At 35.9% G+C, this 25,517-nt stretch overlaps 4 protein-coding genes across 12 annotated transcripts; 1 reads left to right on the top strand and 3 right to left on the bottom strand.

Moving 5' to 3' along the window:
• Positions 1-384: 384 nt before the first annotated feature.
• Positions 385-3,598, bottom strand: BBS4 (Bardet-Biedl syndrome 4). 2 transcript variants are annotated; one of them, XM_089838011.1, is made up of 6 exons: positions 3,461-3,598; positions 2,876-3,012; positions 2,306-2,813; positions 1,761-2,209; positions 1,623-1,692; positions 385-1,115 (listed from the first exon to the last, which is right to left on the bottom strand). In XM_089838011.1, exons 2-6 carry the CDS (start codon positions 2,991-2,993, stop codon positions 818-820), a joined length of 1,443 nt encoding a protein of 480 aa, XP_089694137.1. In that variant the 5' UTR covers positions 2,994-3,012; positions 3,461-3,598; the 3' UTR covers positions 385-817. The 2 variants fall into 2 exon arrangements, with proteins under 2 accessions (XP_089694137.1, XP_089694136.1); XM_089838010.1 differs by lacking the exon at positions 3,461-3,598 and having other exon boundaries at positions 2,876-3,134.
• LOC149677038 (RNA-binding protein NOB1) lies at positions 3,288-4,987 on the top strand. Its single transcript, XM_089838018.1, has 5 exons — positions 3,288-3,414; positions 3,597-3,729; positions 3,793-4,378; positions 4,454-4,595; positions 4,660-4,987. Exons 1-5 carry the CDS (start codon positions 3,322-3,324, stop codon positions 4,942-4,944), a joined length of 1,239 nt encoding a protein of 412 aa, XP_089694144.1. The 5' UTR covers positions 3,288-3,321; the 3' UTR covers positions 4,945-4,987.
• LOC149677037 (uncharacterized) lies at positions 3,792-15,983 on the bottom strand. 4 transcript variants are annotated; one of them, XM_089837993.1, is made up of 11 exons: positions 15,313-15,983; positions 13,743-13,923; positions 13,536-13,594; positions 13,378-13,449; positions 13,239-13,302; positions 13,096-13,156; positions 12,751-13,014; positions 12,151-12,649; positions 11,667-11,758; positions 10,753-11,084; positions 3,792-10,583 (listed from the first exon to the last, which is right to left on the bottom strand). In XM_089837993.1, exons 1-11 carry the CDS (start codon positions 15,808-15,810, stop codon positions 9,184-9,186), a joined length of 3,522 nt encoding a protein of 1,173 aa, XP_089694119.1. In that variant the 5' UTR covers positions 15,811-15,983; the 3' UTR covers positions 3,792-9,183. The 4 variants fall into 4 exon arrangements, with proteins under 4 accessions (XP_089694119.1, XP_089694118.1, XP_089694120.1 ...); XM_089837992.1 differs by having other exon boundaries at positions 12,751-13,156; XM_089837994.1 differs by having other exon boundaries at positions 12,256-12,649; positions 12,751-13,156.
• Positions 15,984-16,370: 387 nt separating this feature from the next.
• Positions 16,371-25,447, bottom strand: Su(dx) (WW domain containing E3 ubiquitin protein ligase suppressor of deltex). Of its 5 annotated transcripts, none has more exons than XM_089838000.1 (16): positions 25,293-25,447; positions 24,513-24,684; positions 24,342-24,423; positions 24,138-24,276; positions 23,939-24,063; positions 23,746-23,883; positions 23,363-23,668; positions 22,931-23,297; positions 22,593-22,854; positions 22,207-22,527; positions 22,066-22,137; positions 21,213-21,461; positions 20,946-21,079; positions 20,111-20,372; positions 19,809-20,010; positions 16,371-18,731 (listed from the first exon to the last, which is right to left on the bottom strand). In XM_089838000.1, the coding sequence occupies exons 3-16, from the start codon at positions 24,382-24,384 to the stop codon at positions 18,559-18,561; spliced, it is 2,793 nt and encodes a 930-aa protein (XP_089694126.1). In that variant the 5' UTR covers positions 24,385-24,423; positions 24,513-24,684; positions 25,293-25,447; the 3' UTR covers positions 16,371-18,558. The 5 variants fall into 5 exon arrangements, with proteins under 5 accessions (XP_089694126.1, XP_089694130.1, XP_089694127.1 ...); XM_089838004.1 differs by having other exon boundaries at positions 22,931-23,285; XM_089838001.1 differs by having other exon boundaries at positions 24,513-24,646; positions 25,293-25,430.
• Between the last annotated feature and the right edge of the window lie 70 nt (positions 25,448-25,517).

The raw sequence follows: 25,517 nt of genomic DNA, 5'->3' as shown, positions 1-25,517 counted from the left end.
CGGCCTTTTACTAAATATAAAGTAAAAATATTAAAGAAATAAATAAATAAATTATATCTTATTACAAAATAATTAGCATTTAATTAGTTTTAAAAACGAGCTTGAGACTACTGTGACATCCGTCATTGCTTTAGTGTCGACTGCTTAATGTAACCGCCGCGCGTGGTCGAGTTGGCTATGCCCTACCTCACGGACTACTTCGCCGCCGTTGTTACATCTCTCAGACTCAGTCTCAGGTTGAATTCTCATTGGCTGAGACTCTCAGCCAATGAGAATTCAACCAATCCAAGAGGGGCTGACCAGCATGCGTCACTAAAGCCGTGACTAAAGCAATGGTGGCGCAGTAGTCCTCGTTTTTAAGACTAATTAAATGCTAATTATTTTTTAATAAATGTATTTTTTTTAATAATTTCCCTTTTATATTTAGAAGAAGGCCGTCCTTTTAAGGTATAATAAGTTACGTTACCTGATTTTTTCCTTTATTAAGTACAAGTTTGGTTAATCAAACAAATTAACTATATAGTTTTAGTTAGTTTTAAATAAATTTTTTTATTCGATTTCTTATTTTTAATGTTTTTGTAACATTTGTACAGAATTAGTAAAAAGCATACGATTGTGATATGTCATTTACAATAAAAATTAATATTAAATACTTAAAACTTTCTCTACTTGGACGGATAAGCTTATTTGACATTTGACATCACAATATATTAAAAAATAAAATTTCACGTACCATTTTTGTGACTAGTGTTTGTCTGTTGTGACGTTGTGAAAAAGGTTTGACTAGATTACAGATCACATTAGTAGTTAATTTATTTTAAATCACTTTTGGGATAGTGACTTCCTCATCCAGTGATTGTTGAGATGTCAATGTTGGAGGGACAGTGATGGCGGAGACGGGTCGTGGATGTTTGTGCCATGGTAATTCCTCCTTCAAGTTCAAGACATCAGCCAATAAATTAGCCGTTTCTACAACCTGATCTTCCTCTGTTGCCCCCAGTTTTTGGTTCTTAATGTAACCAGCGATAAATTTTCGAAAATAATCCATGCTTGCTTCTTGTTCGTTCAGATTATGTAAGAATATGGCGTAGTTTAAGAAAATCATGGGGTCATTCCTATAGAAAAGTTTTAAAAAAATCGCCTCGTCATTAAGCTTTGCATGGATAGAAAATGGCCGCTTTAAAAATAAAATTGCTTTGTCATTAAGCCTTGGATGTATAAAGCCGCTTTAAAAATAAAATTGCTTTGTCATTAAGCCTTGGATGTATAAAGCCGCTTTAAAAATAAAATTATAAAATTGCTTTGTCATTAAGCCTTGGATGTATAAAGCCGCTTTAAAAATAAAATTATAAAATTGCTTTGTCATTAAGCCTTGGATGTATAAAGCCGCTTTAAAAATAAAATTATAAAATTGCTTTGTCATTAAGCCTTGGATGTATAAAGCCGCTTTAAAAATAAAATTATAAAATTGCTTTGTCATTAAGCCTTGGATGTATAAAGCCGCTTTAAAAATAAAATTATAAAATTGCTTTGTCATTAAGCCTTGGCAGCGGCCTTGGATTGGAAGTTGGAAAACTTGGGTGGAAGAGTCGGGTTACGGGGTTTGGGTTTTATATACTTACTGATCATGACGAACTGCTTGTTCATAAGCATTCTTAGCGTTCATTGTGTCCTCCAGGTAACGCAGGGTAACTATACAACCAGAATTTTTGAAAAACTTAATCCCAAACCTAAACCCTGGACGACATAGATGGACATACTTCCTAAAAGCATGTAGATTCGACCACACTGTGGGTTCAAGTTAGCAGCAGCGCTTAAAAAATGAAAGGCAGATGCAAACTGTTGCATGGTTAAGTGAACCAATCCCAAATTATGCAAGATTTGCCAATCAAAAGGGGCCAAATAATTTCCCCTTTTCAGGCAACTGACAGCGGCAACGTATTTTTTCTTGCCAAAGAAACACATTCCAACATTATTCCATAATGCCGCGTTTTCCGGAATGACTGCAGCTGCAATACGATATTTAGACAAAGCAACGTCATAGTCTCCATGAGCTTGCATGATACTTCCGGCAGCCATGATGGCTGCCACGCAAGTAGGGTCAAAGGTTAAGGCAGAACCTAAACGTTCAAAGGCTTTTTGGTACATTCCGCATTGCATGTAGAGGAGACCAAGTTTGGTACCCAAGTCCGCATTTTCAGGATAGAGTCTGGAATTAAGAAAAGGTTATTGGTTCATTAGGCCTAACTTCTGAAGAATGGTACAAAGGCCTACAAAATTAACTGCTAAGGCCCTAATACTCAACTCAACAGCACGACGGTAAACTGTGATGGCTCCTTTAAGGTCACCTTGAAGCAAACTAAGTCTGCCCAGAGATGAAAACGTTTGTTCATGAGGTCTCAGTTGCAATGCTTGTTGAAACTGGTCTCTGGCCTCGTCAAATTTCTCAAGGAACATGTAGCAAACTCCAAGATTATGGCAAATCTCCCAGTCTTTTGAGCAAAGTCTGGCGGCCTCGTCATAAACGTCAATGGCAGCTCTATGGCGACCAAGGAGATACAATGACCTCGCGACTTGTTTAAGATGTTCGCTGGATGCATTGAGAACTGAACAAGTTTGAAAAAGTTCCAGCGATTCTTGAATGAACCCTTCTTGACGCAATATTAATCCTTTGATGTATAAGGCGTATTCACACATGCCATGGGTCTCGTCAAGTTGTTCTTGAATCAACGTTTTGCATATATCAAACTCTTTTCTGACATAGTGCAAATGAATAAGCCAATTGCGCCTCTCCATTGCTGGCAACTCTGGGGCTATGTTCATGCATATTTAAATACTTAGGCTTTATTAATTGGAATAAACTATAAAAAGGAACCTTTTCGCGACCGTGGCTTCTTAATATCTGCAGTTTCCACTGATAACTCCGGTGTTGCAATTGGGGTTGATGTGGCGCTTCGACTGAAAGGTCTCGGTTCCATTGAATTTCCTTCCATTTTAATTGGCTTTGCACTGCTAAGTCGTCGTACAGGTTCCCCAGTTTCCATTTAGAGTTATTTTAAATTTAGTTAATTAAATTTAATTATACTTTTATGGGAATTACAAAACACGTGTAATTAAATTTAATTAAACTTTTATGGGGATTACAAAACACGTGCCTTTCGCACTGTCAAAACGGGAAGCAGACAACACAGTCAGCCTGTGAGTGTCTCTTCACAACAAGCAAATTTGGGTTTTTTCCTAATACCTCGCAAAAGACTGAACTGAACTGAAACGAACTAAAGGGGAAATTTCCCATACATTTATATTTTTATTGCCGATAAAATGGAGGACGTCGCCCGAGCTAAGGATGAAAAATCTTTAATTAATTTTTTAATAGTGGATTCTGGAGCATTTATAAGGAATGCTAAATTAGAAGTAAGATATTAGTCTGTATTTTAAAATAAAAAATTATAGTATTTACCTTCAATTCATACGTAAAATCCATATTAAAAATAAGCCTTGGCCACAAATATTTGTCCACGTGGTTATGTTATGGATCACCCCGTCACCATCATGAAACTAAAACTAAATTAATTAAATTTTAACTTTCTGTAAAGGAAATTGGAAGAAATATATTCACACTTCCTGAAGTTGTAAATGAAATAAGAGATCAAGCCACAAAACAACGTCTACAAGTACTCCCATATCAATTAGAATATAAAACGCCTTCGGCAGAAGATATCCTTTTTGGTATTATATAAACAAGCAAATTTTTCATCAAACCATACTAACCACATTTTCGCTAATAAACAGTCACGGAATTCAGTAAGAAAACTGGAGATTACTCCAGTTTATCCGCGACAGATATAAAAGTACTAGCTCTCGCCTACCACTTACACAAAGAAAAGCTAGGGACTGAAAAGATACGTACCGAACCCGTAAAATGCAACCAAATCTCAAACTCTTTTGTAAAAGAATTGGGTAAATCTATTGTCGGATTTTACGTACCTAATGATGAAGAAGTTGAAGACAATGAAGATGAACAAACTGAAGATACTGAATCTGCAGAGAAACCAACTAAAGATGATGAAAATATTGAATCTGCAGAGAAACAAATTAGCGAACTTAGCATAACCAATGAACCTGAAGAAGGTTATCAAAGCGATTCGCAATCTAGTGACGAAGAAGATACCTGGATTACTCCGGATAATCTAGAAGAAGCTAGAAGGAAAATGGGAGCTTTAGATACACTATCAACTGATGTTGAAGTTGCTTGTTTAACAACCGATTTTGCTATGCAAAACGTTTTAATTCAAATAGGAATTAACGTAATTTCATTAGATGGTTTGCTTATTAAGCAAGCCAAAACATTTATACTAAGATGTTACGCGTGTTTTGGGTAAACAAACAAACAATGAAGTCACAGATCACTAAACATAAGCTAATCACTGATCGAAAACATTTTTACTCATAGAACAACTTCAATAATGACTAAACAATTCTGTCCCAAATGCGGGAATAAAACATTGAAAAGGGTTGCAGTTTCCATCAGTGAAGATGGAAACAAAACAATTCATTTAAACTTTAGAAGACCCATTAATATTCGAGGAACTAGAGTAAAGAACAACACCTAAAAATAAAAAATGCTCGAAACATTTTTTGAACCAATTATTCTTGCAGTATTCTCTGCCAATGCCAAAGGGTGGAAAACATTCTATAAACCCCATAGTTTGTGAGGATCAACCTTTACCACACAATAGAGCTTCTAAGGCCGGCAAAGATATAGTTGACATATTTGATCCCGCTTTTGAAGTCAGATCCTCTCCCTTTGCTAGAAATGATATCTACACCAGAGCTGGAAAACTTGGCAACAGAGGCAAGACATCGGCACCCAAAAAAACTAATCCTAATATTAATGGGAAAAGAACTGGAAATAAAAAATCAAAGCGAAAACCAATTTTGTAAAATATTTTGTGCATTAATAAAATTTACATTACTGAAGAGATAATGAAGTGAAGTTATTTCTACACGTTTAAAAGTTGAAGTTGACGAAAGTCTACTTTGTAAGACGCATTGTTAATGTTGACTAATACTTTGGAAGGCGAATTGTCAACATACTTTAACTTTGCAAGACGCAGTGTCGACTTTTTCCACTTTGTATGATGCAGTGTCGACATATTTTCACTTAGCATGACGCATTGTCGACATTTTCACTTTGCATGACGCAGTGTCGACTTTTTTCACTTTGCAAGACGCAGTGTCGACTTATTTCCACTTTGCAAGACGCAGTGTCGACTTATTTCCACTTTGCATGACGCAGTGTCGACTTTTTTCACTTTGCATGACGCAGTGTCGACTTTTTCCACTTTGCATGACGCAGTGTCGACTTATTTCCACTTAGCAAGACGCAGTATCAACTTATTTTAACTTTGCATGACGCAGTGTCGACTTATAATATTTTCACTTTGCATGACGCAGTGTCGACTTATAATATTTTCACTTTGCATGACGCAGTGTCGACTTATAATATTTTCACTTTGCATGACGCATTGTCGACCTATTTTTACTTCGCAAGACGCATTGTCGACTTTACTTTACAAGATGCAGTGTACAACACTTAGGTTTACTTTGTAAGACGCATTATCAACTTTTATTTACTCCAAGACTCACTTTGGTACAATAATTTGTTTTTTTTTTTGTATTCTCACTGAGTAAAATAATTACCAAGTCCTAGAAATATATTTTGTTTGTAGTATTTTAGAATTTCATCCCAATCATAACGTAGAAAAAAAAACCAATTGGGGAAAAAGTAAAATATACCTAATTTAGTCTTTCGTCTTTTAAAATGTTTCAATTCAATATATTTTTCCGACATAAAGCACCAATTTATATCAGGAAAAAAATAAAAAAAAAAAAAAACAACCTCCCGTAGCGTGACGTCACACCAGAGTATGTGTGTGTATGTAAGATGTGTATATACAACAAATTAATTTGTCGTTAACGTCGTCGTAGTTTTTAAGCACTTATCTTCTTTTAATTTAATTTTTTTTTATTTTTCATTTTTCAATTCATTTTACTATTTTTTTTTATTTGTTTGTTTGTTTGTTTGTTTGTTTGCTTGCTTTCATTTCGCAATGGTTTTTGTTTTTTAATTGTCTATATATTATATTTACACGCGGGTCATCATCATCATCATCATCATATTCATTGATCGTAAAAACCTGTTTCAATTATTCGTTTTTCTTTTTAAATATCGTGAATTCATCCGTTGGTAACTAATTATTACTTTAATTTAATTTAATTAAACTTTATCTGCGTTAAAGTACTGTTAATTTCGCGCCTAACCTAAAAAAATAACTTAAGGAAAAAAAAACAAATATATATAATATAATTATGGAAAAAAAAAACAAAAACAAATAATTGACGGGGGGAAAATAACAAATAAAATAAAATAAATACAACTATCAGAGTTTTAGTTTATATAGTTTGCATCGGTACCTGACTATAACGTTTATAGCGTTTACGCTCAGTGACTTATGTTATGTTTGAGTTGGGCTATTTTTTATAGATATTTATGCCACTTTTCTTTGTCTTACACCTGACTAGGTAACGATATACTCGTACCAATAAAGAAAAACCCCAGTAAATTATAAAGATCAGCCGGATAATTTTAAATATATAATTATTTATAAAAAAAAGGAATCAATTTATGTAATTTAGTTTAAATCAAAATAGGCTAAAAATAGAATGCCATTAACCAATTCTTTTCATTATATATATAGTTGTAAATAAAATGGAATCTTTTTTAAATTTAATATGAATAAAATATGGATTTATAGTTTAAAATTTAATTAATTAATTAACCAATAACCTGATTGATTTTACCGGTACTCCGGTAGATTTGGAGATAGAGGGTTGGGGAGGGAGAGATTGCATTGAGAGTGAATTAACGGAAAAAAATCACGTTTAAAATTAAATTAATATAGTAAATAATTTAATTGCGTGTCTAGTATTTTTGAGAAGTTCTAGTTTTAATCCAAACTTTTAATTAATGATTAGTACGTGTTGACTGTGAAATATTATAGACGAGTAGGCCTACGTCTTTCAAGTCAAATTTGACTTAAACCACGTCGCGTAATTCCCAAAACTTTGCGTTTAAATCGTGACATATTGTTATTATATCTGGCTTCAACTGTTGCCTTCGTAATTTAAGCTTAGCTGGGAAAGAGAGAGAGAGAGATAGAGGGCTACGATTAAAGAAGCTTTTAAAAACCTTCAAAGATCGAAAGGTTTCGTTTGAATCGTTTCCGAGCTTAAAAAAATTCTTCGAACTAGCTCAGATTAACTAGACACACATAATAAATGGCACTAGAATGACGTACACAAAGACGTCGTCTTGTTAATTTTAAATCTCAGTTTGGTGATAATTATTTTCATCTAAGGGGTTTGTCTGTTTGTTTGTTTGTTTGTTTCAAGTACTTAACTATCTGATATGGCAAAAAGAAAAAAATAAATAAACAACTTAGGAATGGGAGTAAATTAAAAACAAAACCAATTTGTAAACTCATGATCGTACTTTCAGTTCATCGAAGAAATAAAACCCGCACTGATATTTTTATCTCAAAGACTTACTTACGACTTACCACCAGGTTTCTTTGTCTCGATAATTTCTTTACGGTAATAGTCTTTTCTTTTAAAACAGATTACGTGCACCCTATCAATCTTTTTTTCGTGTGTTTTTTTTTGAAGTTTAGTTTATAATTTTCCCGTTTCTCATATAAAAACTCAAGAAATTTTCATTAAATATAATATTTTTTGTTTACGTTTAGTTCTACGAGGCACTAGATTTAAAACACGAGTTTCTTTTGTATTTGTTTGTTTGTTTGTTGGCGTTAATTCTTTTTTTTTTTTTAATATATTTTTTCGGTATTTATTTTTTTCTTATAACAAATAACTGGCACGCACGTTTTTTTGTTGGTTTGTTGTGTTGTTTTGTTTTTGCCTTGGGTATATTTTTATATCATACGACGTTTGTTTGTTTGTTTGTTTACTTACTTTCGATGTCAGCAGATTAAACACTTAAAAACATTTTACACGTTAATATAGCGTTTTCTTTTTAATTAATTAAAGACGATGGTTTTAAAACTTTTTTTTCTTCATCGCTGACATAGATTTCACGTACGTTACGTTACGTTAACATCCAAGGGCAAAAATTATTATTATTATTATTATTAAGGTTTAATAGCTTTTGCATAGATGAGCGAAAAACCCTCAACAACATTTTTGTAGTCAATTAGCCTTATTCCTGATCAGCGCCACCTACCCATAGCGGCGACTTTGAGAACTACTGTAAGCGGCAAGCCAATCAGATGTCGCTAAAATCTGGTGACGTCACTGACTGGCACTCTCGGGTCTTACCAAAAATGACGTCACCAGATTTTAGCGACATCTGATTGGCTTGCCGCTTACAGTAGTTCTCAAAGTCACCGCTATGGGTAGATGGCGTTGATCAGGAATAAGGCTAATTAATTTAATTTAATTTAATTTAATATCACTTTTGCATTTATTTATTTAATTATTTTTAAACCTGGATATTTTTCAATTTTGTTTTCTTCTTTTTGTATCTATACCTATTTCGTAGAACGTACGTGTTAAGTGTCTATCACAATTGCATATTACTTATCATTAAAGAGCATTCTTTTGTAGTTTTCAATAAAATTAACATTTTTCATATATATTTACTTTGTTTTGGTACTACACTATTTACAAAAAGAATCTAAATAGATTATTTTTCTCCCCACTCGTTTATTAAATACGTCACAACAGCTGAGCTAGAGCCGGTGTGTTAATTATAGTTAGTTTTGTATTTGTAATCCATATCTGTCTCTAAAAAAAATCAACTTTAGGCAACTGCGTCATGTTTTGTTTAAAGATCTTTATTTCGTTAATAGTTTAAAAGCTTTATCACGCCTTTTGTTTATATAGATTCCCTTAAGACTGGCACCCCGGGTTTGCGGCTATAGTTCTCGTTACGTCATGGCCCACTATATCCACCTTAGGTACCACATTCTCACGCGTATAAACCATCTTATTTCAACTTTTAACGAGCCCTTTCCTGGTCTAAAATTTCCAAACATCTATCATCGTATCAAGGGTTGTAACCAAAACAAAGCCTAATTTTTAATTAGGCTTACATTCTTTGGACTAACTATTACTCTTAGCGCTATCGTCAGCGGTGTTTTCTTTGCAATCGGGTCCTCTATGGCCAGTTAGGCCGCAATTGTAACAAGTGGCTACCTTCATGGTTTGTGGGAAAGGAACACCGGGAAAGGGCGGAACTATGGTAGTGGCGTTAGGAGGTAGCGTCCCTTGTTGGACGTTAGGGGTATTCTGTAAAGTGTTGGAACAAGCCCCGTTAGGCGTGGTACCCGGGGGAGCTATCAATGGAAACAGCGGACTGTTGTACAATAACTCGTGATGAGTGGCGGCATTCTGCGAGGCTCCACTCGTCACATTCATACCATTGGGTAAGGGGTAACTAAAATGGGTAGGTAAAGTAGCCGAAATGAAGTTGTTAACACCGCCAGCGCAACCGGCGTGCGTCGTCATAAACTGCAGGGCATGAGGATGGTAGACATGCATGTAACTATGGTGATAAGGCACAGTCACAGCAACTGGAGGTCCACCGCCACCTCCGCCATTTGTCAGGGTTCCTACTGGTTGATTGGGGGGCGCCGTTGGCACAACGCCAGAAGGGCTTAAAGAAGGACCCATCGTCGATGAGACGGGAGTAGAACAACTACAGTTACTTGGGCAATTAATTGGCATTATATTTCCGGCCACACTGGAAGGTACCGGCGGCGGTGGTTGAGTAAAGATCATGTAGGGCATCATATCGGGAACGGTGGGAAGCGGCGAATTCGTTTGTTGAGGCGGAGCTTGATTTTGAGATGGCATTAAATTCTTATCAACCACCACTGAACTGGACACAATAGCGTGACTCTTGGGAGGAGTATACCGATGAGAACCGTGGTTATTGCCGTGCATCGAAGTAACTGTCGTAACAGAACCTCCACCGTTACTACCATTCCTCATAAGAGTCGGGTTTCTCGCTTGAGGCGGTGCGTTTGAGGGACCAGCGAATGGCATCATGCCTTGTCCTTGACCATTCTGAGGCAACGTGACACCGGCGTTCAAATGAGATGGTCGAGGCAAGCCCGGTGGTGGGACTGAAGTGTTACAAGTGGCCCCCATTAACGCGGGGTTGAATATAATTGGCGCGAGATTGTAACGATTCGATAACGAGGAACTATTCTGATTCAGTTGCAATGAATTGGGCTTGAACGGATGCAACATCATGGGAGCTGTCGTTACAATTGGAGATGGATTCTCGGGCAAACCGTTAGTTTGTCTAGATGGTATTTGGAAAGAGACTGCCACCGCGTTCGCGTAATTATTGACAACATTTGAAACCCCGTAATTGTGAGTCGTACTATTGGGTATCGTCGCGGTAGTCACGGCAGTGTACGTCGCACTGTTAACAAAACTAACCGGGGCTGTTGCGGACGCTTTCAAAACGCGACCATTCTTGGCCATTGGTGAACCTATTTATAGTCGATGGACACAAAAAAAAGTAGAACAGCATTAAGAAAACGGAATCTTCACGACATTGTAAAATGCTTTAGTAAACTACACAAAGTTATAATAAGCAATGGACTATTGGGTTTCTACTGTCAGGAACAAATACAAAATTCAAAACAGGAGGGGGCTCACATTGATCGGAAGTTAGATTCTCCTCTGAACTCGAACTGGTTTGACTATTGAGTTGCGTATTTTGGCCTTGTATGCCCTCTAGAAGAGGGGGACTGGGCGGAGGACTGGAATACTCTGAGCAAGAGGGCGAACTTTCGCTCCTTTGTCTCGACGACGGAGAGAAATTGTACGTTGAAGGTAGTTGCGAGGGCGGCAAGGCATTACCACCACCACCACCACAACCAACTGGATTATTATTACCGTGACTAGAAGTTACTGGTGGTTGCGTCTGTTGTTTGCGATTTTGATGATTGTGATTATGATATACATTGGCCCCGTTTGGTGGATTATTCCTTTTATAGAAACAATCATACCAAATCCAGGGATCAATATGACGAACGATACTTCGAACCTCTGTTTCGACAAGGATGATGGGGAAGGATGCGTAATCTGAGAGAAATCGGCACACTAACAACCAGGCTGGGAAATAAGGATATTTTTTAAACTAGTCCTTTGGACCAGTGACCCCCTAGTGTCTGAAATAATTTACTGGTCTCCGGACTGGTCCCAGCCTTTGCTCTCCAATAGATTTGCAATTAATAAACTGGTCCCGAGGACCAGTAACCCCCACTTCTTGAATTAAAAAACTAGTCCCAGCAATTAATAAACTGGTTTTGGACCAGAGGAAGTGTGCTATTTCCCAGCCTGCTAACAACTATGGAACGACGCGGGTCCGGTGGTACGCTAGAAAATGGGGGAAGAATAGACCGGACAGTCTTCCTGATTCGTCTAAGGTAGACAGTCCGCCATTTTCCCGAGTATTCCTTCCCCATTTTCTAAGTCGTTCCACAGTTAGCGTGCCGATTTCCCTCAGATTACGCATCCTCCTTGACCCAATTATCCTTGGTTTCGAGCGGGTTTTTTTTTATAGTTACCTATCTATACTATGTAGAAGTTTCTTTAACTTCCCCGCAGCACCTTTTTGAAGACCCATAATTTCTAATTCTTCAATGGACATATCCTGTAACTAATTTACAAACGAAGAAACTTACATAATGTCGGAAAAAGTTTGGTTTCAATTTTCAACTTAATAAATAAAATTTGAAACTGGGGAAACAAATCAAGTTCGAAGAGTTTAAAAAGTACACCAATTGCGAGTTTTTACAAAGGTTACCAGCTGCTCTATAAAAACTCTATTGGTTCTTATAAAGAAATATAACGAAAAATGATAATACTTGAACGATAAAACTTATAACAAAATTGTTTCCGGGGGGGGGGGGGGGATTTAGCTTAAAGAAATGAAGCAAAAATTGCTTTTAGCTGAAACGAAAGCTAAAATTTTATAATGTACCAGTAATAAACTCGGTCAAATAAATAAACTGATGATATTGGTACATTTTATCTAAATTGTGATAGTACCTCGACAATTCTGAAGGGTCTCAGCTTATCAATGTACTTCCTTAGCCTTTCCTTTGTTAGAAGTTGTTCCAGCAAGTTTTCGCCGCATTTTTGACGCATTCCTACCTTGGAGGAGTCGCTGTTGCTGTTTGTACGCGACGAGACTTGGCCACCGCTGGGTGTATTGTTGCCGTATCCCGATGAACTGCTGCTACTACTACTTCCGCAGTTATTGGGATTTCCGCCGCCAGTTTTGGAGGAAGAGCGCAAGGCACGTGTTACGGAAGAAGAGTTGGAGCGATGGTAGTAAGACGCTGCTGGCTGGTTATAAGAACCACCCGAAGCGGCGTTATTGTTATAAGTTTGCTGCATTTGCGACTGATGATGTTGTTGCCAAGGAGAAGCTGAGCGAGAACTGGTTCCCGAAGCGGGAGGAGAAACGTAAGGTGAAGAAACGGGAGAGGAAAGGGGTGAAGCTGCGGGAGAGGAACAAGGCAAAGCTGTAGGTCTCGAAGAAGGCCTAAAAATGACGGTTTTGGTTTGTTTAAGAACTATTTCGAGGTATTTTTCGGAGGGCGTAAAAGATAATTGAAGGAGACGAAGTGAAGTTGATCATCTCACCTTGAGTCTGCCAAAGTTGAATTAATCTGAGGCATAGTTTCAACATTAGCTAACTCTGACAAGGGAGTAACGGTTTGAAACGCGGCGGTTTGTTGACCGTAAGTATTGTGGCTAGGAGGCGAACGAAGCCTCTGAATGTTATCATCCGAATACAAAGGCGAAATTGGATTGACCACTGAAAGAGGCGCGGTTGGAATATTTTTAAGGTTAAGGAAGGCTAGAACCAATTCATGGTTCAAGAAAGAGATATTAGTCGAAAGGTGCCTGAAAAATTGGGGTGGAGTGTTAGTTATTCCAGAGCCCCTACCAACAACTTTCAAAATATATATATATATTTTTATTAACCTAAGAAACTCCGCCAATTGATTATAAATGGCGTCGTTATCATCAACTCCACCGCTTAGTGCTGCTCAAATTCACAATACAATATTATAAAGAATCGCCAACAAACTAATATAAATTATTCAACTTGATTAATTAACCCTTACATGATATTAGAGGTATGACACTATCAGGGTCACCAATTGTAGTTTGCGCAGAATATTGTAGCAACTATTTAATTAAATTATTTAAAATTTCATGATTCGCTATTACAAAGGGCCCTAACTATAACAGTTACTCGTGTACCTTTTGATGCAATGTATATATTTCTGAATAGCTCTTTACGACTTCAAAACTTTTCCCATTTGTCCATGTACCCTTTCAGTTGCAAATAGATGACATATTCATTTTAAAATTAACAATTAACCTTTCGCGATTTACAAACTTAATTAACTATTCCTTACTTTAATTCTATAGTTTTGATTTTTTTCAATACCAGTCAAGTCCAAGCTGCTTAACTGAGCTAAATAATTCAAAATCTATCAGAAAACCTACGCAATTCTTTTTAACTAATTCAGATTTAACTAATTTTCTTTATTATCTCCTTTATTATATTTATTTTAGGCCTAATTATGTAAGGATAGGGAACAGGGTATTGAATTTCTATCTACCTCTGAGATGTTCAACTGACGGTGGAGATGGACTACCGGTCAAATCTTGAGGCCAATCAGTTACGTAAGCTGTAGTAACTGCTAATCCAGGGTTTATTGATAAAACCCCTGGTATGATATCGAGACCAGTTGAATGCTGTGGTGGAACGGACCATAAAGCATTGTTGTAAATGTCATATTCCTGGAAAAATTTTAATATTTCTTTGATACTCGGAAACAGACTTGTAAATAGGGGGGTTCCAGGGAGCCTGTGACACCCAAGAAAGTTCACAGGACACCCTCAAAAAGTATTTTTAGGAGGGGTCGAGTATCACCCACAGGGTTCGTACAAAATTTTTGGAATGAAATTCCCTGACTTTTCCAGGTTTTCCCTGACTAAATTCCACAAATTTCCCTGACCATTTGCAATAACGTACATGGCGAACATATATGAAAACCAATCTAAATTCACTCGAAACATTTTTGCACAAGTTATTGTTACAAAAATTAGCCAATTAATTCGTTTAAATTTAACATTAAGTCAATCATAAATAACCGTAGCGAGCGAAGCGAGCTCCGCGAATTTGAGGCTCTGGTCATACCTCAGACAACACATTTTCTGGTCACCCTTATACTGTTATCCAAACTTTAAATTTCCCTCCAATATATTTTTCCCTGACCTTTTAGGCCCATTTTCAATTTCCCTGACTTTTCCAGGTTTTGCAGGTCGTGTACGAACCCTGACCCAGGTATCCCTGAAAAACCGGGGCGGGGGAAGGATACCTCCCACAATAAGCCAGGGATCCCTGAAAAATTCAGGGGGAAGGATACTTTCCACGAAAACCCAGGGTTCCCTTAAAAATTCAGGGGGAAGGATACTTTCCACGAAAACCCAGGGTTCCCTTAAAAATTCGGGGGGGGGGGGAAGATACTTTCCACGACCCTTAAAAATTCGGGGGGAAGGATACTTTCTTCGAAAACTCTGGGATCCCTGAAAAATTCGGGGGGGGGGGGGGTGAGGAGAGAAAGGATACTTGCTCCTTAAACCCAGGATATCCTGAATAATTCGGGGGGGGGGAAGAGAAAAAGGATACTTTGCCCTAAAAACAGGGTACCCTGAAAAAGTCGGGCCTTGGGAGAGGAAGGATACTTTCCCTAAAACCATGGGTACCCAAGAAAACTTCACTTCTGAGGGGGGGGGGGTGAAATTATCACTATTTACAAATCCGCTCTTAAATCAGCTTAACCTCTATGCAGTTACGTAATGAGAAACCATAACTAAAACCAAATTATATATGCCAATCATTAATCTAAATCTATCAACATTATTAATGGTAATGAGTGCCGTAAATTAATAGCAATTAATAATTAATTTTCAATCATGCCTATATTTGGTAAGAGAAGCCATTTCCAATACAATTTTAATAAAAGCGTGACTAAAGTTATAAAAAATAGGCCAAAAATAGTCATGACGGATCATTGGATAACCACGAATTTTCAATAAGCCTTTGTCGAAATTAGACAGGACTTGGCTTCGGGACTTTGCCGAAGTTCCGAAGTAAAAAAAAAAGTTGCATAGGCAAGGCGTTACCTGAGAAGGAACGGACGATGCCAAGATTTCTCTGATCTTCAAAAGTTTGTCCGAAAGCAATCTTTGTTGTTGAAATGAAAACGCGGGGTGATGCGTGGCCAAAGTTAACATTAATCCGATATCATTAGCGCATTTTTCGTCGGAATGCAACGTTAAAGTTAACTTGTCCGATTGAAGTTCGTCCGTCAGTAAGTTGAAGATCCTAGTAGCGCATAGCCGATTCGAAGACTCGATTAATATGAGCGAAATTAACAAATTACTCCGAACGACGGGGTCCGATAAATTAGTTAATTTAAGTATCTCGCTTTCTGTATTGAGTTTTTGTTCGGCTTCCTTAAGGACGTGAACACAGTCCCGTTTCCCGTAGTCCTCCAAGACGGTCGAGAAAAACCTAAGCTCGAAAGGAGTACACATTTCGAATAGGCCACATATCGTTTCGACGCGGAGAGCGCTGTTCAAATTTTTGAAGAAACATAGCATATCTTCCACGCAGACCATTGTTGTAAAAACGAAACGCACTTGTATATTTAAAACACGATTTTAAGATTTACTTTAAGAATTAAAATCACCGATATTATATCACGAAATTCTTTAAAAATACCGCAGCGAATGAACGCGAGTAAAAGAGCATCGCCGCCATATTAAACTTGACAAGAAGTGAGACAGTGAGAGTAAAATTAAAACCGGAAAGAAACTGGCTTCTTTCTAACCTCCCATTCGTCCGCTTTTCAGCCAATCAGACGCCGGATTTCAAAAAATGAACTATTACGCGGGAAAAACTTGGAAAATTAAAAAGACATTTAGGCCTAATTACAAAACTAAACAAGAGTGTTTGTAAAATTTATTACAAACCTGTTCTTTTAATGAACTAAATTTACTAAAATAAACTTAATAAATATATAAGTAGGACTTGAAAATGTACCAGTAGGCTTAGCACCAACAAATAGACGGATCTTTAGTCACTCCATCTGGTAGGCCTAGGCCTAAATGTATGAACCACCTGGTAGGCCTAGGCCTAAATGTATGAAAATAATTCGAAAATAAAAACGAAAAAAATGTATAACTAATAATTATTTACTAGTAAACTGTTGCTTACCTGTCTCTCACACAGTAAAATTACAGAAATTCAGTTTTATTCTCCCAGAGAGAATACCAAAAAACATAGCTGTACATTCTATATTTTTTTTTATAGATACATCTTTGTCTTAATCTTAATTAAATTTAATTCACATTATTTTTCTTGAAGGGATTTGGGGCGGGGGGGGGGGGGGTTAAATTTAATATTAATTAAAACGTGTAAATTTACTGGGACAGAGGGGCTTTGTTTTTCTCCTTAATAATTAATAATTAATTAATTAAAATCTTTAAATTTTTAATTAAAAAATTAATTTTAAATTTAACCCAAAAAAAAAATTAATGCCAAATATTATTTCTGATTGTATAATATTAACGAGTGAGCTGAGAAAAACGGTCAAATACAAGAGATATTTGTTTTTTGGTTTTTTTTATCAATACAGGCCTAATTAATTATTTCATTTAAAACTTTAATTATTATTTTGTTTAATTTGCAGTTACTTTGGAATATAATTAATTAACATTATAGAACATAGCTTATTTCTTAATTACTATTTACATCATATATTTTATTTTTTTAAGAAATACGATTGGAAAGAAATTTCAGTTTCTTCACTACAAAGCGCGGAATAATTTTTCTTTTTAATAATAATAATAATAATAATAATAATAATAATAATAATAATAATAATAATTATAATATTTTCGTTTAACCTTAAGTCTCAATTTAATTAATTAAAACAAAAGAAAATTATCTTCCTTTCATTCTGTTATACATACGTTATTATTTTATTTATTTTTTTTTTATTTCCGTTTAAAGAACATTCATAAAAAAATCATAAAATTTAAATTTGTCTTTGGCTCATGAATGTTTTTTTAACGTAACATTACCTTTTTTTTGTCTCCAGCGGAAATTTTTTCAAATTTTATAAGAGTTTTTATTAAAAAAAAAAGGATTGTAGTTGTGAAAAATATTCAGTTTTGGGTAAAAAGTTAAACCATGGATGAAGGATGCGCGTGAGGAAATTTGTTTTCACGCTATAGGATAGGCAACTCCCTATCTCGAACGACAGAATATTCTGTATACACTCTGTTACAACGTCGGTTGTCAGCACGCGCAAATATATTTCTCTATGTAACGTAGGTTTGTACGTGCTGTCAAGAGACAAAAAACTTCAGGATCTTCAGGATTTAAAATATCCGCGAGTTTTTTAGCTCGAGTGCACGGACCTCTAGACCTTAGTTTCAAATACGTGAAGTAGGCTGTAGGTAATTTCACACGTATTTGAAACTAAGGCCTAGAGGTCCGTGCATGCACTCGAGCTAAAAATTCGCGGATATTTTAAATCCTGAAGATCCTGAAGTTTTTTGTCTCTTGACAGCACGTACAAAGCTACGTTACATAGAGAAATAGCTTTGCGCGTGCTGACAACCGATGTTGTAATAGAGTATATACAGAATAAGCTGTCGCTCGAGATAGGGAGTTGCCTATCCTGTAGAGTGAAAACAAATTTCCTCACGCGCATCCTTCATCCATGGTTAAACGATTTACCTTAAATACGTTAATAATACCCAAAAATAAATTATTTTCACAAACCTAAAGTAACTAAGCCTTAGTTTATAATCCTTTTTACTCGAAATGAATATATATTTTCCGCAATTTGCTCTTTCTAAACTAGTATTTTTCTACACTTTCTAAACAAAAATATGTCTAAAAAATAATATCTACTAAGATGTTTAAATATAATTAATAAAGAATAAATTAATTAATTAATTCTTTTTTTTTTTCGTTGAAATAATAATTAATTAATTAATAAAAAATACGTTATCCTCTTTCTTTTTTTTTTAAATTTTAATCCTTTTATTAAAAACTCATTCCTTTCATCGCTGGCATATATATATTCATTTATTTATTTCCCCCTTTTTATATTCAAATACTTTTTACTTTTTCTTATGAATAAAATACCGATTTTCAACTTCGGGAAGACAAAAACTTAAATACCATTTTTTTTTCACTCGTAATAGGCTTATATCTCTTTGTTTTTTTGTCTTATCCGTTATTTATCTTTGTAAAGGTGACGCGAACGCGCGAGATAGAGCTTGTTTGATTTTGACAATGAGAAATTAAAAAGGGATTTGCGTTCTTGGTTTCACTTTTGTTTATTTATTTATTTACTCTTGCCCGAAACCTTCAGTTTCCTCAATAGCGTACGTCAATTTCTCAACCAACTGTTCGTAGCTTTTATAAGGTGGAAGGTCTAACCGGTTAAAACAAGTGTGGCTACGAGGAAGCCAAGTGTCTTTACCAACTTTTTCGATACAAAAACGTTGCGGCCCGTTACTCCCTACGCGCGTGTAAAATTATTGATAGAAGAGTTAAATATAAAGAAAGGTACTTTAAGCCTTGGTATGAATGACAAGCAGTTTTTTTATGGCCAAGGCTTATGACGTGCACCAATAATTAAATTAAGAGTACTCTAAACTTTTCTAAACCGAGTTTTGACTTAATTGTCTAAATTTTGAATGTTACGCCGCCTAAAAATTATTGGCAGATGAGTTAAAGTATGAGAATGAGGGAAAGTTGGAATGACAAGCAGTTTTTTATGACCAAGGCTTATGACGTACTCAAATAATTAAATTAAGAGTACTCTGAACTTTTCTAAACGAGTTTTGACTTAATTGTCTAAATTTTGAATGTTACTACGCCGCCTAAGAATTATTGGCAGATGAGTTAAAGTATGAGAATGAGGGAAAGGCGGAATGACAAGCAGTTTTTTATGACCAAGGCTTATGACGTACTCCAATAATTAAGACTTAAGAGTACTCTAAACTTTTCTAAACCGAGTTTTGACTTGATTGTATAAATTTTGAATGTTACTACGCCGCCAAAGAATTATTGGCAGATGAGTTAAAGTATGAGAATGAGGGAAAGTTGGAATGACAAGCAGTTTTTTATGACCAAGGCTTATGACGTACTCCAATAATTAAGAGTACTCTAAACTTTTCTAAAGAGTTTTGACTTTATTGCCTAAATTTTGAATGTTACTACGCCGCCTAAAAATTATTGGCAGATGAGTTAAAGTATGAGAATGAGGGAAAGTTGGAATGACAAGCAGTTTTTATGACCAAGGCTTATGACGTACTCCAATAATTAAGAGTACTCTAAACTTTTCTAAACCGAGTTTTGACTTCATTCTCTAAATGCCTTTTGAATGTTACTACGCCTAAGAATTAAGGGCAGATGAGTTAAAGTATGAGAATGAGCGAAAGTTGGAATGATACGCAGTTTTTCTATGACCAAGGCTTACTAAATGCTCCAAAAATTACATCACCCCTCAAATAATTTCCAAATTAATTTTTTTTATTTGTATAATTCCCGATCCCACACTCCAGAGATATAAATAAAAAAATGATGTACGCACCCATTAACTCGGCAAATCCACCAACAGGAACTCTGCATGTACCAGTCACAAATTGAAGCAACCTAGATCTCTTTTCGTTGTCAGTTTCTCTAACAAATTGCCAAAACCAAATTATTTGCTTGCTGTTGCGTGTGTAATGCCGATAAATTGTGTTGCGTTGCCAATCATCTATATCCACCTCTTGCATACCACAAAGCATTAGCTGAAAAATTAAAAAAAAACACACACACAAAAAAAAAAACAACACAACAATCAAATTAGTAAATCTCCGTCACCTGCAAAACAAATATAACAAAAAATACCTCGAGTTCGCGCTCGTCAAAGTAATGCAACCATTCTAAGGGTAAAACTTCATTAAATCCATCTAAAAAGGACCGAGTTTGTTCTTCTTGTCCTCTAGAAAATCTCCAATCCGTCATTAGTCTCAAATATTCATCTTTGTTCTCCTCGGAAACTTTGATTTCTCCTCCACCCGGTTTGAGCTCGTGGGAATGAATTTGGCCCAAAATTTCAAAATCAACACTGAAGAATAGTTCTAACCCACACTCCTCAATATTGTTTTCTCTATAAAGTTATCGTAAACAATTGTTTACAATTCACCTAAGAAAAACTTTTAATATTAAAAGCAGTGGTGTGCGAGTCCCGTTTTTTCGGTTTCGAGCCGAGTCCGAGTATCGAAACTAATTTCTTATCGAGTATCGAGCCGAGTCCCAAAAATTCTTTCGAGTATCGAGTATTTAGATAGGTCAAATTTTGGTTCTTTCGAGTAATTAATTATCGAGTCTCAAATATTGACTTGTCGAGTAGCAATTTTGTAAATTTCTTGAAAATAACGAACGAAGATGTTCAATTATCTAACATCTAACTAGTTCAAAAAGATTGTTAGTGATCAATTAAACATTGAACGGCTGATTTTCAAAATAAATGATCATGAACTCATCGTCTGCTATAGTTGTAAGCCTCAGATTCGAGTATTTGTCGAGTATTTAAGATGTTAAAAAAGCTACTCGAATCTGTCTCGAGTATCTCAATGTGTTGTTATCGAGTATCAAGTCGAGTACTCGGCTCGATACTCGAACCGAGTACTCGAACTTAACGAGTACTCGCACACCCCTGATTTAAAGTTTTAAAACTGACTTGATCCAAACTAAAGAGTTGTAAAATTCAGGGTCAATAGATTCAATATCTTTCATGGTCAATTTTTTTCCCAGCATTCTCTTATAAAACGGTAATGTAAAACCGCTGTAAATAAATTTACCATGGAACAGCGCCTAAAATAAATAAATTAATTAAATTAAATTGTATTAAAATTAAAATTCCATTCCCTTTTTCTCCACCGAGTGAAGAAGAAACTTGATTAATTACAACAAAAGTAAGTCTTAATTAATCTTAAAAATAATTTACCATTGCTATAAAACGACCGATAAACCGAAAATAAAGTAGATGATCTGGATTTACAGACGAAGCTGGATTAATTTGAAGGCTGTAATTGTTCTTTCCAGCGTATTCAAAAAGACAATACATGGGGTTCAAAACTTCGTGAGATAACATAAAGAACCATTCTCTAGCAATGCCCCCATAGTCAAGACCTTCCTCCCCTAAAAACGAAATGAACAGTCGTCTTCGAAGTTCGTGAGGAGGAACTTTCATTATCTAAAAGAATAATTAATTAATTAATTAATTAATTAATCAGTTACTTAAAAGTCTAATCACTAATTACAAGAACAGAAGAGTCTTTAAAGGGAGGGTGAAGTGGAAAATCAAGTGATTTTTTATCGATTCTTCTTCTAATTATAAGACCAGTCTGCATAGTGAAACATTCAGGAAATACCAGCTCCGAATGATTTAAAAATTCAAATTAGGTTCAGATTTTAAGGATAATTTTAAAAAAGGACCTCCGACCAATCGCGTAACGCCTTGCCTTTTTGTCAACAAAATTCTCATGGCAGGCATGCTCCGTGTCGAATGAAATTTATCGCGAGAATTGATAAAATTTGCGCGCGATGTGACAATTGTGGCGCGAGACATGGAGCATGCGTGCCACGAGAATTTTGTTAACAAAAAGGCAGGGCGTTACGCGATTGGTCCGCAGTCCTTGTTTAAAATTATCCTTAAAATCTGAACCTAATTTGAATTTTAAAATCATTCAGAAGTATTTCCTGAATGTTTCACTGTGCAGACTGTTCGTATAATTTGAAGAAGAATCGATAAAAAATCACTTGATTTTCCACTTCACCCTCCCTTTAAGACTTAGTACCTGACTAAAGGAATCTTCAAAAATATTTTGTCTTGAGACAGTTATTTTAATGTGACTCGGTAAGGCATTACACTGAAATTAAAATTAATTAGTCTAATTAAAAAGGAAGAAGATATAATTAATAACCTTTGTTAGACTTACGTGGCAAAGATACCTAAACTGTGTTAATTTCCATTTGAAATTTCTTTCATAGGCCAAAGGCATGGTTCGACCAGGCCTAGGGTCGAGGAATGTGGTTGATTTATTGTTGTGGTCAACAAAATACCTCACTCCTTGAGCAGTATATTTGATTTCCCATCCGGGAGGTAATGGATCTTCTCGACCTTGAGTTCGAGGATCCTCCCATTGGGTTGTTTTATTTTTATGATTGACATAATAGACGCGGTTGTTATGGTCAACCCTCTTCTCCCAACCATCGGGTAAAGGTCCTAGAGGGTCATCGTCATCCACTTTCACTGGCGTCTATAGATTTTAACTCATTAACCAAAGAAGTTAAAAAGGTTAAACTCGCGGGTTGTTTCTTTTACATGATATAGAAATCGTTGTTGACATTGTTGCATAACTTGCGCCTGATGAGACTGCCAATGTTGGAAATTGCGGACACTTTCAGCGGTAGGTCTTTGCCACGTTGTGGTTCTAGTGTTGTGATCAACATAGTAAACCCTCCCTCTATTATCTTTTCGAATTTCCCAGCCTGAAGGTAAAGGTTGAGGCCTTTCCCAAGTTGTGCTTCTGGTATTATGATCAACATAATATTTCCGATTGAATGGATCATATCTTACTTCCCAACTATAAGTGTTATAAAGACGCGTCATGAGACCCGTCATCATCATCATGATTGGGGTGTGTATTTTATAATAAATACCCTGGTGGTAATGGTTCATCATCTCCATTAGCAACCGCCGCCGGTGGTGGTGGTGGACTGGCTGTGGCATTAGGAACAACCGCATTTGGCAAGCCATTGTTGTTATTAGGCGGAGGGAGAGCCGGAGGCGCTCTATTTGATGGCCTTGGCAACCCCGAGCTGGTCGTTTTAGGTTGACTAGTAGCGGGTGATAAACTAGGGGGTGAAGCGCAGGCCTGCCCAGCTACAGCGCCTCCAACCGCTGCCGCTCCAACCACAGCTCCATTAGCACCAGTGGCTGATCCATTTGAAATAGAAGCTGAAGGACTATGAGGGGTAGCCACGGATGAAGATGGACTTGAGTGAGCTGCGTTTTCTGGTGGCGATTCTAAAGTTGTTTAGTTTAAAAATACAACACACAAAGAACAACCCAAAAACAAAACAGACACATACCTGTTCCTGAAACTGAAATATTGCTCAAAGCTGCTGGTAAAGATTGATGTCTCGAATCCCTGGCTTGTCTAGACAAAACCCCTGAACCAGCTGGCATATTTGATCCAACAAAGGAATTCATGGACCCATTTATTTCTGATGGAGCTAATGGGGCTCGTCTTTGAGGCCTCATTCTGGCACCCCCACTAACACTGGCTTCACCATTATTTTGACCCATTATATCCATTAAAGCGTTAACCGGTGGCGTTATGGGGGGCGTGTATGGAATATTTCCATTGGACTGAGAGTGATGGGGCACTGAGGGACCTAAGAATGGATGGATGGATGAATCTCAATATTACACGGTACTGTAATGACCCAAGATGGTTCTTATAGAAACATACCATCTGTGCTTTCTTGAGTACCTCTTGGAGGATAATGAGATAAATCAACTCTTAAACCATCTAAAACTGTTAACAAGTAACTGGAACTTCGACCAGCCTTTCCACCACTAAGGCCAATAGGCAAGGGTAGTTTGTCCACTAAAAAATTACGTCTTCAGTATCACACTTGGACTTAAATATTACACTAACTCACATTGACCATTATGTTTGACCAAAACAGTATATAAATACAACAATCCCTCTCCTAAGAGACCATCTTTCATTAATGAGCTATGATTGTAAACTTTAAAATGTAGTTTTGAATAGGGAGAAACCAGTCTAAAAAAATATTAAACCTTAATTGTGATTTAGATATTCAACCGAAACACGAAGACCTAAAGTGTAAAACTTACACTGGGAAATGTTCTCCCCATTTTGGATTACAAGTATTTTTATTATATTCAGTCTTTATGGGAATTCCACCATCAACACTAAGTTCGACATATGGATCAGGTTTGAATAACCCTGCTGAATTTAACTTAGCCGAAACAACTGAAGGTCGAAGAGTGTTAGGTTACAAATATATTGAAGCCATTGGAATATATTAAAATTCTTACTAGTAACATTCAGCTCAAATAAGCTGGATGGATTCTCACTCATGTTTTTGGTTTATTGCCAATAAATAGATTTCCAAACAAACTATTTTTTAGAATTTGTTTGAACATTAGGTTCTTTTTTTTTTTTACACCTTATTAAAACAAAATTTTTATAGCTAATCAGTTTAGTACCTATTATAAAGGCCTTTTTTATTCGTCATCAGCTAATGTACGCAGAAACATAAACGAAATCATTTGGAAACAATGAGATAATCATTGTTGAAAGATATTCTCATTCTAAAGAGATAACACCAACATCGGGGGAACTAAAATAGGGTATAGTGTTTTTGATCTTTATAGGAGCCTGTATCAAAATATAAAATAAACTTATATAAGCTTAGCTAATACATTTATGATTTTAACTTAATAATTATTGCACAACCATCGGACAATATCTTTTACTAGGCATTTTACATAAAACTGAGCAATTAACTTCCTTATTGAAATATTAGAAGAGGATATCTCTTAATAGGCCTAACATGACATTACATTCGCGGAAATTAAATCCCGTAAATTTACGTGAATCCTCTCATTCGTTAAGCTAATAGATTAAAATTTAATAAGTGACAGTTAACTAACTAGACCAGTCTATGGGGTAAACACGATAATTTGACCTATTTGCATAAACTAAGACGTTTGTGAATGTAAAAGCTGTTGGTGACGACAACCATCAATTTTTTATTTAAACACACAAAACCTTAATGAAACTGCCTAAAAGATTAGATTCAAAGATAATTTTGAAGTACAGGTATCGGGAGTAATTTGGGTTGATAAAATAGGCCTAGGGTTTTTGGTCTACTTTTGATTTCTGTAAAATTTTAGTAGAGGTACAAACCAAGGCTTAACTAAACCTAAGAAAGTTTCCCGTTAACTATTATTAAAATATAAAAATAAATATTTATTAACACTCACGATTAACTTTCAAACTTTTTCACAGACGCACACATTAACCAACTTTTTAATTAAATTACTTAAACACATTTTTTGAGAAGAATTTCCGGGACCGACATTACCCTAATAGTAAAGAAGAACGCATAATAATAGCTAGTCCTTTGTAAACGAAACGCTTATCGCAAGACGCTATTTAACTGGCTGAGATTAGCCACGTGATTGATAAATTAACCAATGACGAGCCAT

This window comes from Phalangium opilio, unplaced genomic scaffold, assembly GCF_054372755.1.
Source record: "Phalangium opilio isolate 3A_F unplaced genomic scaffold, DU_Popi_V2 ptg000045l_1, whole genome shotgun sequence".
NCBI classification, from domain to species: Eukaryota; Metazoa; Arthropoda; class Arachnida; order Opiliones; family Phalangiidae; genus Phalangium; species Phalangium opilio.
Note: the sequence above shows the minus strand (reverse complement) of the source record. Positions and strands in the feature narration are given on the sequence as shown.